The following is a 17979-nucleotide window of genomic DNA, read 5'->3' on the forward strand; positions in this document are numbered from 1 at the left end:
GCCGAGGACACGGCCTCGATAATGGAACGTTCCCAAAACCACCACTAGGAGCGCACTACTGCCAGACATGTTGACAATGCAATGTAAACAGAGAATCAATACAATTTACAAATGTTCCCACACGGTAGGTGGCGAGGCATAGCATTGAACATATGCTGCCCACAGTTATTGTGTAGGGTCTATCAGGGGGAATTCAGATTCGCCCTATCACTCTTTTATGTTACTTTCAGAATAATTTTGAGACACTTCTCACCATGGACGTGATACTTCTATGTTCTCACAAATATCTTGAAAACAAATTACAATAAAGCATAAGGCTAAAATGGGATGTCTTTAGAGAATGGAATATAATACTAATAGAATAGAATAGAATCTTGATTGCAAACGTTTAATAAGAAAAGTACATTTCTTCATTGGATTTTCTGCAATAAGTGTTTGGCACCGAAACAAACTAGTAAATATATATAATGAGGTTATTATATATATGCAAATTGTTTACACACAACCAACTAAAACATACATGCACATACATAAGGTAACGTGCAGTATAACTTTACCAGGGTCTGATAATACAAATAGCTCAAGGTCGTAGGGCAGACGAGACGACATCACACAGTGCAGTGTGCAGCTTCATTAGACCAGAAATCAACAGCAATGGCAGACTCGGGAAAGGGCGCCGATCACACGAGTGGGGAAAATGTGAGCTTCATCAAGGGTAAGTGATTCGGAGTGAGAGTTTATCAACAGAATAGGAAAACGGAACAACTTTCTTTTAATATTTTGTAATCACCATTCTCTATCTCAACTATACTATATTACAAGACGCATGGTGTACATTGTAGGTGTATGTGATACGCTAGGCCCTATGAAATTAACACACATAAGCCATGTCGATTGATTGATATCAACACTTACTACTGTTTTCAATTTACACACACACACACACACACACACACACACACACACACACACACACACACACACACACACACACACACACACAAGTAACTATGTAAATTTGAGCAATGCAATGTATGCTTTATATATGTAGAGTCATGACCTTCAGAAGATGATGCTCAGTAATTAGGGTCAAAAAAATAGTTTTGGTCAAATGGTGTGAATTTTGGTGTGTTCTCAGGATGACACTCTAGATGAACAAAATGTTCAAAAGAAAATGACTCCATTGTTAAAATGCAAACTTGGTCTAAATGTTACACTTGGTGAAAAGAAATCTACCATATGTATGTACATTATTTGGTCTGAAATTTGGTAGAGATGTTGAAAAATATATTTTTTTTAAAGATTTTGTATGCAAATTACTGAGTCTAAAAATGTGAAATATTTTTGGTCAAAAGGCTTAAACTACAATAGTTTGGACTGTCAACTTTGATGGAAATTTATAGGATTTCTAAACTCAGGGCTGTAACTACCTCTCATATATTATGAATATTGATGGGTTGCAACCACTGAGCCAATTACTAAGATATTTATTAGGGCACCATACTTAATTCTATGTATAAGTACCTTCAAAATGATGGGTCAGTTTGTCGGTTAAAATAAAAATAATTCAAAAAGTATTTTAAAAAAGTAATACATGTTGGTATTACTTTCAATTCATAACCATACTTTAACAGTCTGAATGACTTTAGTCTAGGTCCATACTGGCTGTATTACGTACTCAATGTACTCCATTACTATCTCCAGTCTAGTCAAGGCAGTTGTTCGAGCACATATTTCTGTGCTCACCCCAACCGTGTTCATATAAACATGATGATGTCATGGCGTCCCCACATGATTTTAGTTTAAACAGACTGGAGGTGGAGTCCTGGTTGGACATTTGCATATCAGTGCAGTCCAATAACGACAGCCTGTCAGTTTGTGATGGAGTACTACTGACATGCGCCCTTGGTGCTTCACTCACTACAGGCGAGCACCACAATTTAACACCTTTTGTAACTGCCTTGACTAGACTGGAGATAGTAATGGAGTACAATGAGTACGTAATACGGCCTGTCTGGACCTAGACTAAATGACTTAGAAATAACAAATAAGTCAGAAGGAAACTTTGAATCATTTGTTTGATAAAGTTCCCAAATTTCAGCAGTAAATGATACTTTGCACTCAGATACAAACTGATTTTTTTAATCCTTGTATTCAAATAAAGAATGAAAAAAAAGTCAAGCGACTTGAGCAAACCTACAGTCAAGATGTTGAAACTGTAACACTTGTATTGAGATTGCGCTGAATTTTAGACGTGTAGTTTCACAGTATGAATAGAAAGAAACAAATGAATATAATTAATATGCAAATTACTTAATTATTATGCATAGTTTTAGACAATATATATACATAGGGGTTACTACACACAAGAATTAAATATCATTTATAGAAAAATTATAACAATGCACAATATACTTAATCTCTCTCTCTCTCTCTCTCTGTCTGTGTCTCTCTCTGTCTGTCTGTCTGTCTGTCTGTCTGTCTGTTTCTCTGTCTGTCTGTCTGTCTGTCTCTGTCTGTCTGTCTCTCTCTCTCTCTCTCTCTCTCTCTCTCTCTCTCTCTCTCTCTCTCTCTCTCTCTCTCTCTCTCTCTCTCTCTCTCTAAAAAAAAACTTTTTGAAATATTTGAGTATATTAATTTATTGTTTATATCATATTGTTTGACTGTAGCTGGCTATGTGGGGCCTTCCACTCATCAACATTCACATGGCCATTCCCATTCCCACAGCCATGATCATGGACATGAACACGGACATACACATGAGATTATGGAAGACCCAGGGAAATATACTGATCGAGATAAACCTGTAACCAGAGGGAACTGGAAACAGGTAATTATTAAATTGTTGATGTATAATAGACTGTAAATTAGTCAAACCACACTGTATATGTGAACCTGTTACTGTTCAGGAACAACTTTCAGTCATTTCTACAGCTAATTTCTAGCCATTTTACAGCCAACTTTCAGCCATTTTACAGCCATGCAACTTTTAGTCATATTCTGTATCAATTTTGTAGCCATTCTGGTCAAATATCCACATTTTGCTAAATCAGTCAAGAAACAACTATCGCAGCCAGTTTTTAGCTAATAATGCAGCAGTAATTTGATCTGCAGCCATTATTTAGTCTGTAAAGTACACAGTGATGAGGCACCCTCACACATCAGTCAACCCCTCCCAGAGAGAGAGAGAGAGAGAGAGAGAGAGAGAGAGAGAGAGAGAGAGAGAGAGAGAGAGAGAGAGAGAGAGAGAGAGAGAGAGAGACAGGGGGGAGGGAGGGGAGAGAGAGAGAGAGAGAGAGAGAGAGAGAGAGAGAGAGAGAGACAGGGGGGAGGGAGGGGAGAGAGAGAGAGAGAGAGAGAGAGAGAGAGAGAGAGAGAGAGAGAGAGAGAGAGAGAGAGAGAGAGAGAGAGAGAGAGAGAGAGAGAGAGAGAGAGATAAGGGTGAAACAACACAACATACATGTACCTTACAGTCTAGCCGTTATTTGGCTTCTATTATGACTAGTAAAGTTTCTACTTTTCTGACTTATGTGTAAGTACAGGGCTACTTAAGATAGCGTACTACTAGGAGTACCATAGACTAAGAATAATATCACATACACAAGGTTTCTAAATTAGTAACTTTTTCTAGAAAACTTAATTATGTATGTGTAAATACTGTAGTTTGGTACATCTGTAATTTAGTGGAAAGGCAACTTTCTCAATAACTGCAAGTCTTCAGATTATTTTCAATGAATCCAAAATTGACAATATTTTCATTTCTTTTATTAACAGAGAGCTTTCACCGTTGGTATTGGTGGACCTGTGGGGTCAGGGAAGACAGCGTTGGTCTTGGCATTATGTAAACTCTTACGTGAATCACATGGTATTTGTGTTGTTACCAATGATATCTTCACAAAGTAAGTTAATTCTTTAATCTCGTGTACAAAAAATTCATTTTTTTAAAGAATACAAATTTTGTTCCTTCTTATTTGACCACTAATTTATCTATCTATCACTCATAATAGAATTGATAAATCAAAGTTTTAAAATTAAAAGAAGATGTTATAAATCATGCTATAAATTATGAAAGATTTCATCCTCTCTCTAGTTTCATACATAACTTTGACAGAAACAACAGAGTAAAATAGGACTTGATAATGAATTAACAATTAGAATAGTAACCATAGTAACTAAATTTACACAACTATACATTCAGTGGGTATAGTATGGTAAACAACAACAACAATAACAACAACAACAACAACAACAATTACAAAACTAATAACAACAACAACTCTACCAACAACAATTTACTGTTAAAATAGTAACAATACAACAAATACTCTGAAAATTGAATAAATTACAATATCCTATATCACTGTATGATTGTACAGTTTTAGTATATGAGGGTTTCTTACACCTATTTCATCAATTTAAAATTTAGTAGTTGGAGTTTACTGAAATAAAAACTAAGTTTTTATCTCAGTACTTATTTTAATGTTCAGACATAAAACACAACGTCCCCAACCTAGACATACTTAGGTTGTTTAGTGTGAGTGGTTTGACCATTGTTAAATGACTGGCCTGTAGACAGCACCATGACCCACATACCAGTGGTACTAAGAAGTGCTCTGACTTTCCAGAATGGGTGTGATAGAAACTTGAAATATCATATTCCAGAAATGTTTGGATTATAAACCAGGGGGTAGGAATTAGATGAGAACTCATCTCAGTTGTTGTTGATCTTGACAGTGTCACTTTACGCATCACAGACTTGGGAATATGAATTTGATAGTTGACTTAAAATTAATGAAACAAGAGCCAAAAATTGTTTGCAGATTAATTTACTGTGTTTTAAATATACCTGCTGTGCCAGATGACATCAATAGGAGGAGTTGAAATAATGAAAAAAATTAAGTTTCCCACTAGACACTAGGAAATAAAAAGTATGTGTCCAAATCAAAAAGTGCCTATCCACAATGCGGATATTTTTGGGGCCTACATATAGGCAAAAATCTACATGTCGAACTTTGTTCAAAAATCCTTTGTTGTATTCAATATATATGTCTATAATCCTTAACTCAATCGATTGTAGCGTGAGAAGTTTCTACTTTTTTTTAGTAAAAATATTGATATTTTGTTTTATAAGGGAGGACTGGGAATTTCTTGTGAGAAACAAAGCTCTCCCCGAGGAACGTATGAGGGCAGTAGAAACTGGTGGATGTCCCCATGCAGCTATTAGAGAGGTAAACAATATACTGTTTAGTGTATCAATATACTAGAGAACCACAAAAGTTAATTCATTTTGTTATGTTTTGCCCTGTCGTATCAAAGTCAAGAATTTGATTCAAAGAATCTGTAGGAATATGTGATATTCCGTCCAGAAGTCATTTAAAAAAAAGCATACTCCAAAAGTATTCTATACTGTAATACATACATACAACATATGCCAAGTCCTTGTTTGTAACTCAATAAATTGCAAAAGATTAATAAATGTGTAAAATCTTTGTTATTGTACGTACAATAACAAACTTTTTACACATATTTTAGCTTTTTGCAATTTATCGACTTACAAACAAAGACTTAGTCTATGTAGTTTCACATTGATTTTCAAGTAGGAAGCCATGATAAAATTGTTCTATAAATTAAAAATTAAAAATAAATATGCAATCCTCATTCTTATGGCCACTTTAATACATGTATATTACATAGTAGAATTCCACCAATGGTTGGATTGTGGACTCAATGAATGTTCAGAATACCAGCCTGAGATTGTACATTATGTTCATTTACAGGACTATTCTCTAAATATGGAAGTGATTAAAGAACTCACAAAGGAATTCAGCCCAGAATTGGTAATCATAGAATCCGGTGGTGATAATTTAGCTGCTAATTATAGTCGAGAACTTGCAGATTATATTATCTATGTTATCGACGTTGCAGGTAAATGTTTGTTGAGAACTGGGCAATTATATTATCTGTAGAATCAACAGTGTAGATGTTAAAGTGTATGTTGAGAACTGGTTTTGTTGTAAACCACAACTTCTTTTACGGCACCGTCCAAGACGCTCTATCGTTATTTCACACTGTCACAGAAGAAGTAAGAGCTCTGGTTTGCAAGAATGAGAACTGATTGATTATACATGTATTATCTATATTATCATTAGAGTTAGGTATTCAAGTGTATCCTTTAGAATTGGCCAATTATATCATCTATATTATCAAAAGAGTAGTACTAGTAGTAGTAGATTATTTTATTATAGTGACATGAGGTAATAAAATGTGGAAAAAGGTAATTGTACATTCAGTGTGAGATAAAATACATTAACTCTGAGAACTGACTAATTATCTTATCACTGTTATCAAATTATTATCATCAGTCACTCTCCATTGCTTACCAATGATAAGTAGTGGTGTTTATAACATACTAGTACTTTATTTTAATGATTGATGTTTATAATTCTGTAGGTGGAGATAAAATTCCCAGGAAGGGAGGACCAGGAATAACTCAAAGTGATTTACTTATCATAAATAAGACTGATTTAGCTGAAGCTGTTGGTGCTGATTTACAGGTAAATGGCATTTGTTTTACAGTTGTCAAAATCTCTTTTTTTTTCAATATAGAACCCACTAAACAAACAAATTTCCAAAACCATGCACAAGATTATTTAAGTGTGTGTGTATACAGGTATAGTATAGACATGTCAAATGCAGGTAAAATACAGTACAGGACTCAAAAAGAAGTAATGAAAATTCAGTTAACTTTGTAAGCACCTCAGAAATAAACTGTTTAAACGTTTGCTGTTACTGTTCAAGAAAACCCCAGTTAAAATCAATTTAAAAAAAGATCTGGGTGGTCACTGTACAAATTTTTTAAGTAGAGGTCAAAATGATATCAAAATTTAGTCATTTTAGAATCCAATATGGCCGTAGAATCCAATATGGCTGTACAATCCAATATGGCCACTGAGGCATATTTGTACACATCTGCCTGTTACAATTTGCATATTTGTACAGATCTGCCTGTTAAAATTTGCATATTTGTGATAATTTGCATATTTATGAATTCTACATCTAATGGTGTATTTTGTACATATTTTTATCAGGTGATGCAGAGAGATGCTGATTTGATGAGACAAAATGGACCAACATTATTTATCCAGGCTAAGCACATGAAAGGCATTGATTTAGTAGCAGAACATATATTGAAAGCAGTACAAGAAAAATAACCACAATTCTTTACACACTGCTATACAAGAAAAAGACACATAGTGAATTCATACTTAGAATTATCCTTTAGGTTTGTGACACGCAATCATGTTAGATATTTTATGTGAGGAAACTTGCAGCATTGGTCCAATTTAACATCTAGCTAGTCATCATTTGAACTTGAAAAGCTTTGTTTGTTGTCATGTGCTGCACATTTATCAACTCACAAGGCACATCAATCTATCAATCTGGTTATTAAAGTCAAAGTCAAGGAGTATGCATGGGGTGGTGGAGAGACGACAGCAACTGTGTGTGGGGTGGTGGAGGAGAGACGACAGCTAACGTGTTTATCATTTATATTCTCTTTGGAGAAGACAAATACTCAACAAATAAACAAATGAGGATCTTAAGGACAACACAAAACCAAATCAAGTTCATCAACATCAGATTTAGGACAAATATGAAAGAAATACTTGCAGAATAAAAAGTTAAACTATACATTAGCTGAATGTATTCAGATCACATTCCATATGCTGTATGAATATATCAATATAATTACTTCAATGTCATTCCTCAGAAATATCTAATGTTAATTTCTTTCTTCAGGTTAAATAGCATATAAATAAATGATGTGGGGTTATTTCTTTTGTCTGTCAGTCAGCAATAATAATTATCAGATCATGTGAAATATTGGGCACAAGCTGAGTTTAGACATTTTTTGTTGTAATTTTTAAAAGGTACTTGTAGAAGTCTGTTGAACAACATGAATAGACAATATGATGACAAAAGACAAATTAATCCTCTTTCTTGCAAGGGGATGATTGTTTGTACAAAAGTATGTACAAGTTGGGAGAAAGAGGATTACTGATAACAACTTTATCATGTTTTTCTTTCTTCCATGTTATAAGCAAAAATTTGGTTTTGATTAAAAATGTAGTATTTACAGTACAAATACATGTGTCTTCTGATTTATTATTTAAGGTTTTTAAGTCCCTACCATAAATTAACAAGATCTTTACAGACCCCATAATGGGTTGTACGACATTAGGACCTGACCTCCGACTGGAGGGCCTGTAAGCCATACTACCAAGGTCCGTAAAATCAGCTAACCAGTTAACGCAGTTAAACTAATGATAACTAATCATCACAGATATGCTAATGATGACTTAACTACTTTAACCAATCAAACAGGCACACAGGACAAAGAAACTCATAAAACTTGATTTATAGTAAAGTTCAGAAAATATTTTATTTAACCATGGGACTTGATGTATACTAATACACATTAATTGGTAATATACAACTCACAGGCTAGGCAAACAAAATCTTTTTTTTTAATACATCGAATTTAAATCTCAAAGGTACAGAAATAACGTACATTTATTTACAGTGTTGACCTGGATTCAGATTCATATTCCTAATGTAATCCAATTCAGATTCGTAATGCAATTATCTAGGAATTCAGATCCATATTGCTTCTTGAATTCATTAGGAATGTCAAGTAGAGATAAGTTAGTTGTATATCACAAACCATTTGCCGAGATGAACTGTTTTGTACGATACAAATGGTGACCTACGCCAGGTCATTGAATTAAACCATATACAAAGGTTGGAGTTCAAAGGTCAGAAGTTAGAGGTCACACAGCTTCTTAGTGTTTGCCACCACGTTTGGTCTCTGGTGGTTTAGATTTGGTCTTCAATTCTTTGGCCCCTGATAAATCGTATGTGAAACCCCGTTTTGCTTGGGCAGCTTCTTTTTTATAAACCTGGAACAAAGATGAAGACAAACAGCATATATCAGACAGGATGAATATGGTAAAGAATAAAGTGGATGAAATCTACTGCTGAGATAAAATACTTTTTTTTAAAATGAAAATGTGCAGTATAACTGTACATTTACATAATATTTGTGTCATGAAAGATTACTCTATGATTTCATATTTTCTCTTTCTATATTTCAGAATACCATCAATTTGATCAAATATGTATCTTATGTGATATTCAAATCCTCCAGCCCCAACCCAACCCAACCCAACCAACCAAACTCCATCCAACCCAACCCAACCCAACCCAAACAAATTCCATCCAACCCAACCCAACCAAACTCCATCCAACCCAACCCAACCCAACCCAACCAAACTCCATCCAACCCAACCCAACCCAACCCAACCAAACTCCATCCAACCCAACCCAACCAAACTCCATCCAACCCAACCCAACCCAACCCAACCCAACCAAACTCCATCCAACCCAACCCAACCCAACCCAACCCAACCAAACTCCATCCAACCCAACCCAACCCAACCAAACTCCATCCAACCCAACCCAACCAAACTCGACATCCTACGTTACCAATAGTGGTATCCTGTCTTATATAATAACTTCAACAAATGAGATAATCATTTCAGAGATGGAAAATTAAACTTACGTGTTTCATAATTTTCCGTTTTATTTCTGCTTCTGTAAGTGGTCTGTTATCTTCATCACTCATTTGTGAATCTGCATCACTGTCATAATCATCACCTGTAGAGGGCGCTACAATGGCTAATGGTTGGACAGGAGGTGCTGGACCTTCACCCAATAAACCTGGTGTTTTAACATCAACTGGACGGTCATACTCCTGCTGTGTATTTAAGAAGATTAAATAGAACCATTAGGATCTGAACATATGATACATGGAACTGCTTTCATTTTCATTTCTTCAAAAAATAGCCAAAATCCAATGAATTGAAACTCTACATTAGAAATTTTAAGGCTGGTTTGAAAGTGATCTGAAATGTAAATACGGCCATCACTCAAGAAGGTAAGACCAGCCACTAGATGGCGCTGTTCAGTAGTAAACATGTTTCACACTGAAGTATATATCATCATGAAGTCTTAGGACTTTCAGATAATTTTACAAAACAGTACAACTTCTAAACAAGCACTGACACAATGTCTCAATTAAATTGTACATGATATTATTATTCAAGAATGAAGGAAAACAAGAGCATGTACTGACGCAAATGTGTAAGTGTACCAGCAATAGGAATCTGTATAGTGTAAGCATGCCAGTAATATGAACCGTATTCCCAAATGTGTAAGTGTACCAGCAATAGGACACTGTATTGTCCCCTAGTGTAAATGTATCAGCAATATAAGTCTGTAGTACTTACCTTGGATTGTACATATGACTGCACTGATAACAATTCATTGGTTTTTTGTTCAACAATTCCCAAATACATCATCATATTATCATCTTGTACACCGGCTGCACTTCCCAACATATCATTGATGGCAGAACGGTCACAGTTAATCTTGGTGAACAGAGAGTCAATACCTACAATGACAAGCAATGAATTAGAATTAATGTGAATAATGAACAAAAATGATCAAAGATAATAAAATAGTTCAACAGACTAGTGGATTATGCAACAGATCCAAAATGTCAGAGTGCCAATAATGTCTTAACTTAACTGATCTCATATATAGTGCTCATCATTTCAAGTCATCAACCAATATCAAAACCCAAGTCATCAAAATCAATGTTCTGCACTGCACTATACCAAAGACTGTACAAATTCAACTTACCTGCTTTCAACTGGTCTAATATCTTGCTAATACCCTTGCATTTGGAATCAAACTCATCTGCATCCTTAGATGCTGTATTCTGTTTATGTTCCAAATCTTTCAAGATTGCCTTACGTTGTTCCTCCATGGCAGATCCTTGGCTTTCAAACTTCTCAATCTCATCTTGGATCTACAAGGGGGATACAATAATAGATATTCATAATGACTTCATTTTTAATTGGCTAAAATGCTGTAATAATAATATATATTCATCATGAGTCATTAACAAATATAATGACCTGACACAGATCACATGGTAAAAGGAAACCAGGTCATCATCGTACATCATATCTCACACATATACAACTTGTACTGAGGAACTTAAGGGCATACTTCAAGTAAATCCAGGGTCCAGCTAGCTGCCTGACCCCTAAAGCTACAGGCTGCCACTGAGGGCAGTATACAGAGGTACTACTAACAACTAATATTATCTTATCAACTTTCAGTGTTAATCAGCAATCCATAAAGTGCAGATCTGATGTCTTACTAAAAGGTTAACCAGATTACTGCACTTGCCAAAATAATTGTTTTTTGAGAAAACTTAGAAAACTTGATGACACAAATCAATAACACCTAAATGACCTGACCACAAGTAAATTATAACTTTAATGACTTTACTTGAGTTAATAATAATTATAGAGACTTGACACAGGTTATTACTATTTATCATATCATATGTGACCTGATTATTAGTTAGTGAAGCTATCATAACTTTCAAAATCAAACTGCATATATAATTTTTGAAGAAAAAATGATACTTGACAAATGAATATCTGTCTGGTTTGTGTAACTACAATCAATACTCACCTCAGCAATCTGTTCTTGGAGTAATTCAACTTCATTGTTTTGTTCGTTGACATAGTTGAACAGAGCAAAGTTACGGTCTTCAACTAGAAACAGATAAATTATAACAAATTAGTCAATAATACATAATTTGTACTTAAATTCAATCACTTTTATCTGTCTAAAGTTGTTTTCTGACAAAGCCATAGCACTGATTACCTTAACATTTCAATTTGTGAAATATACGGGCTCTTTCATAATTTTAAGAAACGCCAGTACTTTCAATAAATAGTGCCCTCTGGTGTTCAAAATAAGAAAACAATTGACCTTTCATAAAAACATTGCCCTCTTGAGTTAAAAGAATCACAATGGACCTTTCATAAAAACAATGCCCTCTTGAGTTAAAAGAATCACAATGGACCTTTCATAAAAACAATGCCCTCTTGAGTTAAAAGAATCACAATGGACCTTTCATAAAAACAATGCCCTCTTGAGTTAAAAGAATCACAATGGACCTTTCATAAAAACACTGCCCTCTAATATCTGACATTGCAATGACATAGATCCAAACTAAAACTGCCAAGTCAGCTGATTAAAGAACCCAAAGTTTATCTACGATCAAAACTATTTTGTTACTGCAGTGATTTGTGGGTACAACCATTGAAAATACACAATAATTTGAACTGAAATTTTCCAGGGAAAATATCCCAATTTGTCTTTACCTTCAATGAATTTGTTGACCAATTTGTCCAAATCATCTTCATCAGTGATCTCCTTTATCCTCTCAAAGGCATCTTCATAAGCTTCGATGGAATCTTCTTGACGCTGCTTTCGTTTACGTTCTGCTTCATCAGATTCTGTAAACACAATAATTCAAAATTTACAAATTTGATCTGAACATGTATATCAATTGCAAATCATCAATATTAAGTACTTGTAACTTTTACACTTCTAATACACATTTAGGTTTTGAGTATATACTTTATAATTGCCATGGAAACACATTAATTGACCAAAATTCCAAATACACCTACCTCGCTTCATTCTCATAGCCCTCAAGTATTCATCCTCTTCCCGTTCTTTACTCTTAATCATCATAAATTCACGTAGTTTACGGTCATGGTCAATAATACGCTGTAATTCCTTCATTTCAGCATTGTGCTGTGTCATATCCTTATCAGCTTTCTCTTTCAGTAACATCATTTTAGCCTGTGCTTCATCACGTTGGTCATACGCCGTTGTTGACTGATCTATCACCTCTCCTATCTCATTCTTCAAGTCTTGGTGTTCCTAGAAAGTTTTCAAGAAAACCAAAATTTAACTTAAAGCTAAAAATTCTTGGTACCTGAAATAGAATATTACTGCCTAGGCACATCATAAAATTAATGAACATTTGATTTCTTGGTCGACACCATAATTTCCACTCCATGTGCTTCACATGTATTACTATACATGAGCGTAAGAATAAGTCGACCTTCTTGTTATATTTTGACCCTCTAAAATGTAATAAGGTATAAATCTACTGCAGGTACTGAGAATTGATGAAGGTATTACCCTGTATCTACATTATAACACTATTACTGCACTACCATGTATAGTAACTACATTACTCACCTTTTCAAGTTTTTTACTGATGTTATCAAAACGAGCTTTCTCTACTCTTAAACTATCAATTTCCACTCTTAGATCAGCATTCTTTGTCAACAGCTGATTGAACTTCTTATTTGCCTATGTGAATGAAAAAGAAATAAAATAATGAAAAATCATCCAAGGAATTATTGTTACTTTACTTGTTAATGTAGACAATAAAACACAGAATCTGAGACACTGTGAGAGATCTATACAGAACTCTTCAAATAATGTTTCAAAACTTTTAACAACTGATCCAAAGTATATATTTTACCTTATCCAGTCTATTTTCTAATACATGTATGTTCTTCATAGTTTGTTTAGTATGTGCGGCACTGGCGTGTACACCACCCATCTGTTTGTGTTGTTTCTTCAGATCTCTCTCAGTTCCTGTCATCTGAGAATCCAGTTCTTTTTGTTTCTCTTTCTCCTCATTGATCTTTTTCTCATAGTCATCTGTAACATAAACAAATCATATTAATAAGTATGTATGCAGTTATGTAGAAAATAACAAAATATCACTTAAAACAACCAGTTGTCAGTCATAAATTTCCGGCTATGAAAATGGATATATTTACAGAAATTGGTCCCAAAAACTCTGAAATCTTTAGAATTTATGGTAAAATATTTTAGTGTTTTTGTTGCTATCACACAATTATTCACTGACAATTGTTCCGTACTTCAATAATATTGGGTGACATCAACAATTGAATTGGTAAAATTCTGTCAAAATAGTGCTAGGAGAGGCCTAGTTTTGGTTTTCTAAATGAAAAATTCACACACCGTGGGAGGGGGAGAAACCCCCTCCCACACCACAATAGTTTTCTGTCTATAAGTACTATTTAACAGGTTATACTAAAACTACTCTACATCCCTGGTACACTACTCCTAGTATCCAATCCTGTCAGTCCCGGCTTTCATGTCATTTGATCTGATACATAACAAGGAATATACATGTATATTAAAGGCAACACAAATTCAACTGATGGCCATCATTTTATATATCTGCTGAAAAATACTAACACTGGTTTTCCAGAGTGCAATCTCATCAGAATATCTACTATTGACTGATCTCTCTCAACAAAAGTTGGAATGTATTTCTATGAATTGAAGATGGAATTTGTTTACAAGACTGGGCTTGAATTACCTACTCCATTTCAAATAGACACACACACACACACACACACAAACACACACACACACACACACACACACACACACACACACACACACTGTACGGCAATATATATTTCAATAACATAATATTTTCCTTGTCCATTTGCTATAACTTACCTCTCTCCTCACATAGATTTTGTAATCTTTGAACATTGTTATCATCTTTAGAAACATTTGTATTACTGTCAGATAGCTGTAAATCTTTCAATAATTCTTGTTTCTCAGAATCCAGTTTCTTGATCTCAGCCCTGGAGGGAAAATGACATAAAACTTATGAAATAAGAATAATAGCAAAATTGCATTGCATCCTGGGTATGTTAGGGGTAAGATCAATAGTTCAATGTACAATAATAAACTACATTCTTATACTTAGGCCTCAGACCCCCCCCCCCCGACCCCCCCCCCCCCAACTAAATTGGCCAAAATTGACAATCATTGCAGCCAGCACAATCAATTTCAAATCAGTATGTAGTAGTATGTAATGCTATGAATATAAATCGAGTATGTAGTGAGTAAAAAATAGTTCTTTTGTTGACACTTTACTTTATTTTAGTGCCATACATTTACTATAGCAAAAAATTCTCCCATTTCTCAATTTGACATTTTTAAAAAGAAATATTTGTATTTAGAAGTACAAAACATCCATTAAAAGTAAAATTGATTTTGTAGGATGAGAACTACCACAATGCCAATGGCTCAACTCCCCACCCCCACCCCCTTAAGTAAAAAAAATTGTTTTTTACCCTACACTGAACTACTGATCCCCCCCCCCTTATTTTGTTGAGGGAAAACTTTTAGTTTGATCAACTTTTTGACATAAGATGGTATTAAGAAAATATGTTATAATACTTGAACCATGTAAAACTAACAATATATAGTCACTGTCTGTATTCTCTCACTATATTATAGACTCAATAATCTGTCTTAAAAAACTATTTCAGACATAAATTTTGGTGATTTTTGTCGTAGGAATACTATGAAGATATAACTAGTAATGACTTACATTTGTCTACGGATGATATCCTGAGATTCTATATTGTAAGCGTTACGATCACCTTCCATAATACGATACTGGCGCTGTAACTTGGCCAATTCAGTCTCAGCTGAAAAGAAACACAACATTTTCAGAAACTAGAACATGAGTGAATCTCTAGGAAAAAGGTAATAACTCTGGGAACCACAATCTTTAGTTTGGTAAGATTGAACTTCTTTTCCTGAATAATTTTGTGAGAGTCTTCCTTTAAGCTGATGACATTACAATTAGAGATTTTGTCAAAAATAGAAAGGCAATAGAAACATTCGTAAACAACTGATGGCAAAACACATATTCTTCTTTCTTCTGTTGATTGTGTTCAAATAGTTCAAAATAATCAGTGTTTATAGTACAGTGGAGACTGTATATGTCATGCACACACACCCACCCCCACATAAGAAATTTCTACAATATTTTGAAGATATGTTATTGACATTGCGTGAAATATGTTGTGCTTTAGTGGTGCTACCACAGTACAACCTTAATATTAACTATTTTAAAGAACAGAAATAGAACACAGATATACAGGACATGGCCAGGCTTACCTAGTTGTTGGTCAGCATCTATGTCACTTGTGTCTGATCGGCGACTTGCCGATCGAGGTCCACCACGTGGCATCCTGGATTGTGTCTGTCAAGTAACAACAAATCTGAAGAAGAAAAACAAAATATCAATAAAACTATGTCTACAAATAACATCTATCAATATTGGAAAGACTCCCTGGGTGTAATCTAGATCACATAAAATATTGCTAAATAATGTTTATCTCAACAAATACAAGAGAACTCAGGTAGGTGTAAACTTAACTAGTTATGATGTAGTTCACTTACAAAGTGGTTAATACCTGAACAGTATCAATTACATTAACACACAGAACCTACTATCCAAGTGTGCATCACTGTTGTATTTATCACTGTTGGTGAAATTGTCTCATCACAGACAATACCGAAATGTTACAGTTTACTATCTAAACTTTCCTTTTCTGATGTAATATCTCATTTCATCTTTATATTAAATTGAGACGACGAAGATAATCAATCACTTTCGATTCATTTGAAATCGTTTGAAACGTGAAAAATTAGATAATAACTATAAAATAACGACTTATATTTTCTCCAGACGGTTCAATGACCAGTCCCTCACACAGTGGGTTATCGCCTTGTTGGTTAACTTTCTCTCGAAATGGCCCTGGCCTACCCTTGGCCCTGGTCTTACTGCGATTTCGTTTAGAAAATATGTAGACAGACACACTTTCATATAAAATATCTAAGCACTATTCACTATAATATATTTCATCCGTCATTTTAAAAATCATGTTAACATTACATTTTATGCATATTTTCTGTGCTTTCAGAAATTCTGTGCGATATCATTATCACCGAGACACTTCGAAAACGAGATCTCGCATATCGAACGACCTATTTCGAACACATTCGAAAACATATGCAACGGGCATGGTGTATACACTTGCACTTATACAATTGGATTTCAGCCATTAAATACATCAACAAAATTGAACATATGGCAAAATCGTACAAGTCATGTTACCATTAAATTACTGTTGTTAGTGTGTTGACGTCGAGTGAGTAAAAAACCTTTAAAAACTGGATATGATTTCTCGTTTCCCATTATTGGGGGCCCAAGCTCGTTAACTAGTCGTTCCCTCTTATAAATCACAGATGCTTGTATTTATTCTTTGCAAATGTTTTGCAGGTGACACACAAAAATTAGAAAATGCATTGATACTCACCAAAATCAGCTCAGAGAGTGTTTGGATTCTGTCTCCTAGCGTCAACAAAATGGCTGTCTGGCGATTATTGTTTTTTATTCACGTTGTCATGAGTGACGATCAATCTAAACAGAACAGCGCCCTCAACCATTAAATCTGAGCCTTTGAGGGCGCACAACTTGGGCACCGGACATGTAAAAAGGTTGTTGGTGCATCTGATTGTTGGTTGAATGCATGAGTGACCTCTGGGGGTGAGGAAGTCCTTGGGGTTTTCCCCTGGCAGATATGGAGTTTTTTGCTTGAGATACTAAGGCAATGTTTAGGTTATTCATAACCTTTGAGGTAATATTTCCAAGCTTCGAAAAGCTAACCTAAATGTACGTTTTAAATAAGTTTCCTATATCACATAAAATAGACATGTAACATTAGTATAGGGGCATTAATATATGTATAATAAAGTCACCGGTATGTTAGAGAACTTTAGGTGGTCATACCTAGTGTATAATAGAAACTGGAATCTGATGAGATGTGGTGATTTGTAGTGTCAATAACATGACGAGTAGAACAATTTAGATTAACTTTATTTATAAACTATCTATGAAAATTGCCATTACGAAACCTTCAGGTCACAAGTTCACTTTTGCCCCAAACTGCAATATAAGTGAAGCATTGATTGTGAAACAGCCAAGCATTTACATGACATGTTCTGTAACTAGTGTGGTAGCTAGGTAATACATGTATATGTATATGTATAGTTATGTTTGAACTAATCAGTAATATTAAAGAATGCATGTAAGAAACAGGGACAAGAACAAATATTGACATGTAC

At 34.6% G+C, this 17979-nt stretch overlaps 2 protein-coding genes across 2 annotated transcripts; one reads left to right on the forward strand and one right to left on the reverse strand.

The window, feature by feature from the left end:
* The first annotated feature begins 605 nt into the window (after positions 1-605).
* LOC144451408 (urease accessory protein UreG-like) lies at positions 606-8116 on the forward strand. The gene is made up of 7 exons (XM_078142240.1): positions 606-715; positions 2670-2830; positions 3775-3899; positions 5132-5228; positions 5778-5925; positions 6451-6554; positions 7089-8116. The coding sequence occupies exons 1-7, from the start codon at positions 655-657 to the stop codon at positions 7209-7211; spliced, it is 819 nt and encodes a 272-aa protein (XP_077998366.1). The 5' UTR covers positions 606-654; the 3' UTR covers positions 7212-8116.
* A 314-nt stretch (positions 8117-8430) lies between these two features.
* LOC144451378 (coiled-coil domain-containing protein 63-like) lies at positions 8431-17246 on the reverse strand. The gene is made up of 13 exons (XM_078142200.1): positions 17172-17246; positions 15967-16070; positions 15392-15491; positions 14506-14636; positions 13487-13668; positions 13198-13311; positions 12618-12873; positions 12306-12440; positions 11608-11690; positions 10762-10930; positions 10347-10510; positions 9620-9814; positions 8431-8957 (listed from the first exon to the last, which is right to left on the reverse strand). The coding sequence occupies exons 2-13, from the start codon at positions 16037-16039 to the stop codon at positions 8841-8843; spliced, it is 1719 nt and encodes a 572-aa protein (XP_077998326.1). The 5' UTR covers positions 16040-16070; positions 17172-17246; the 3' UTR covers positions 8431-8840.
* Between the last annotated feature and the right edge of the window lie 733 nt (positions 17247-17979).

Source organism: Glandiceps talaboti, chromosome 21, assembly GCF_964340395.1.
Source record: "Glandiceps talaboti chromosome 21, keGlaTala1.1, whole genome shotgun sequence".
NCBI classification, from domain to species: Eukaryota; Metazoa; Hemichordata; class Enteropneusta; family Spengelidae; genus Glandiceps; species Glandiceps talaboti.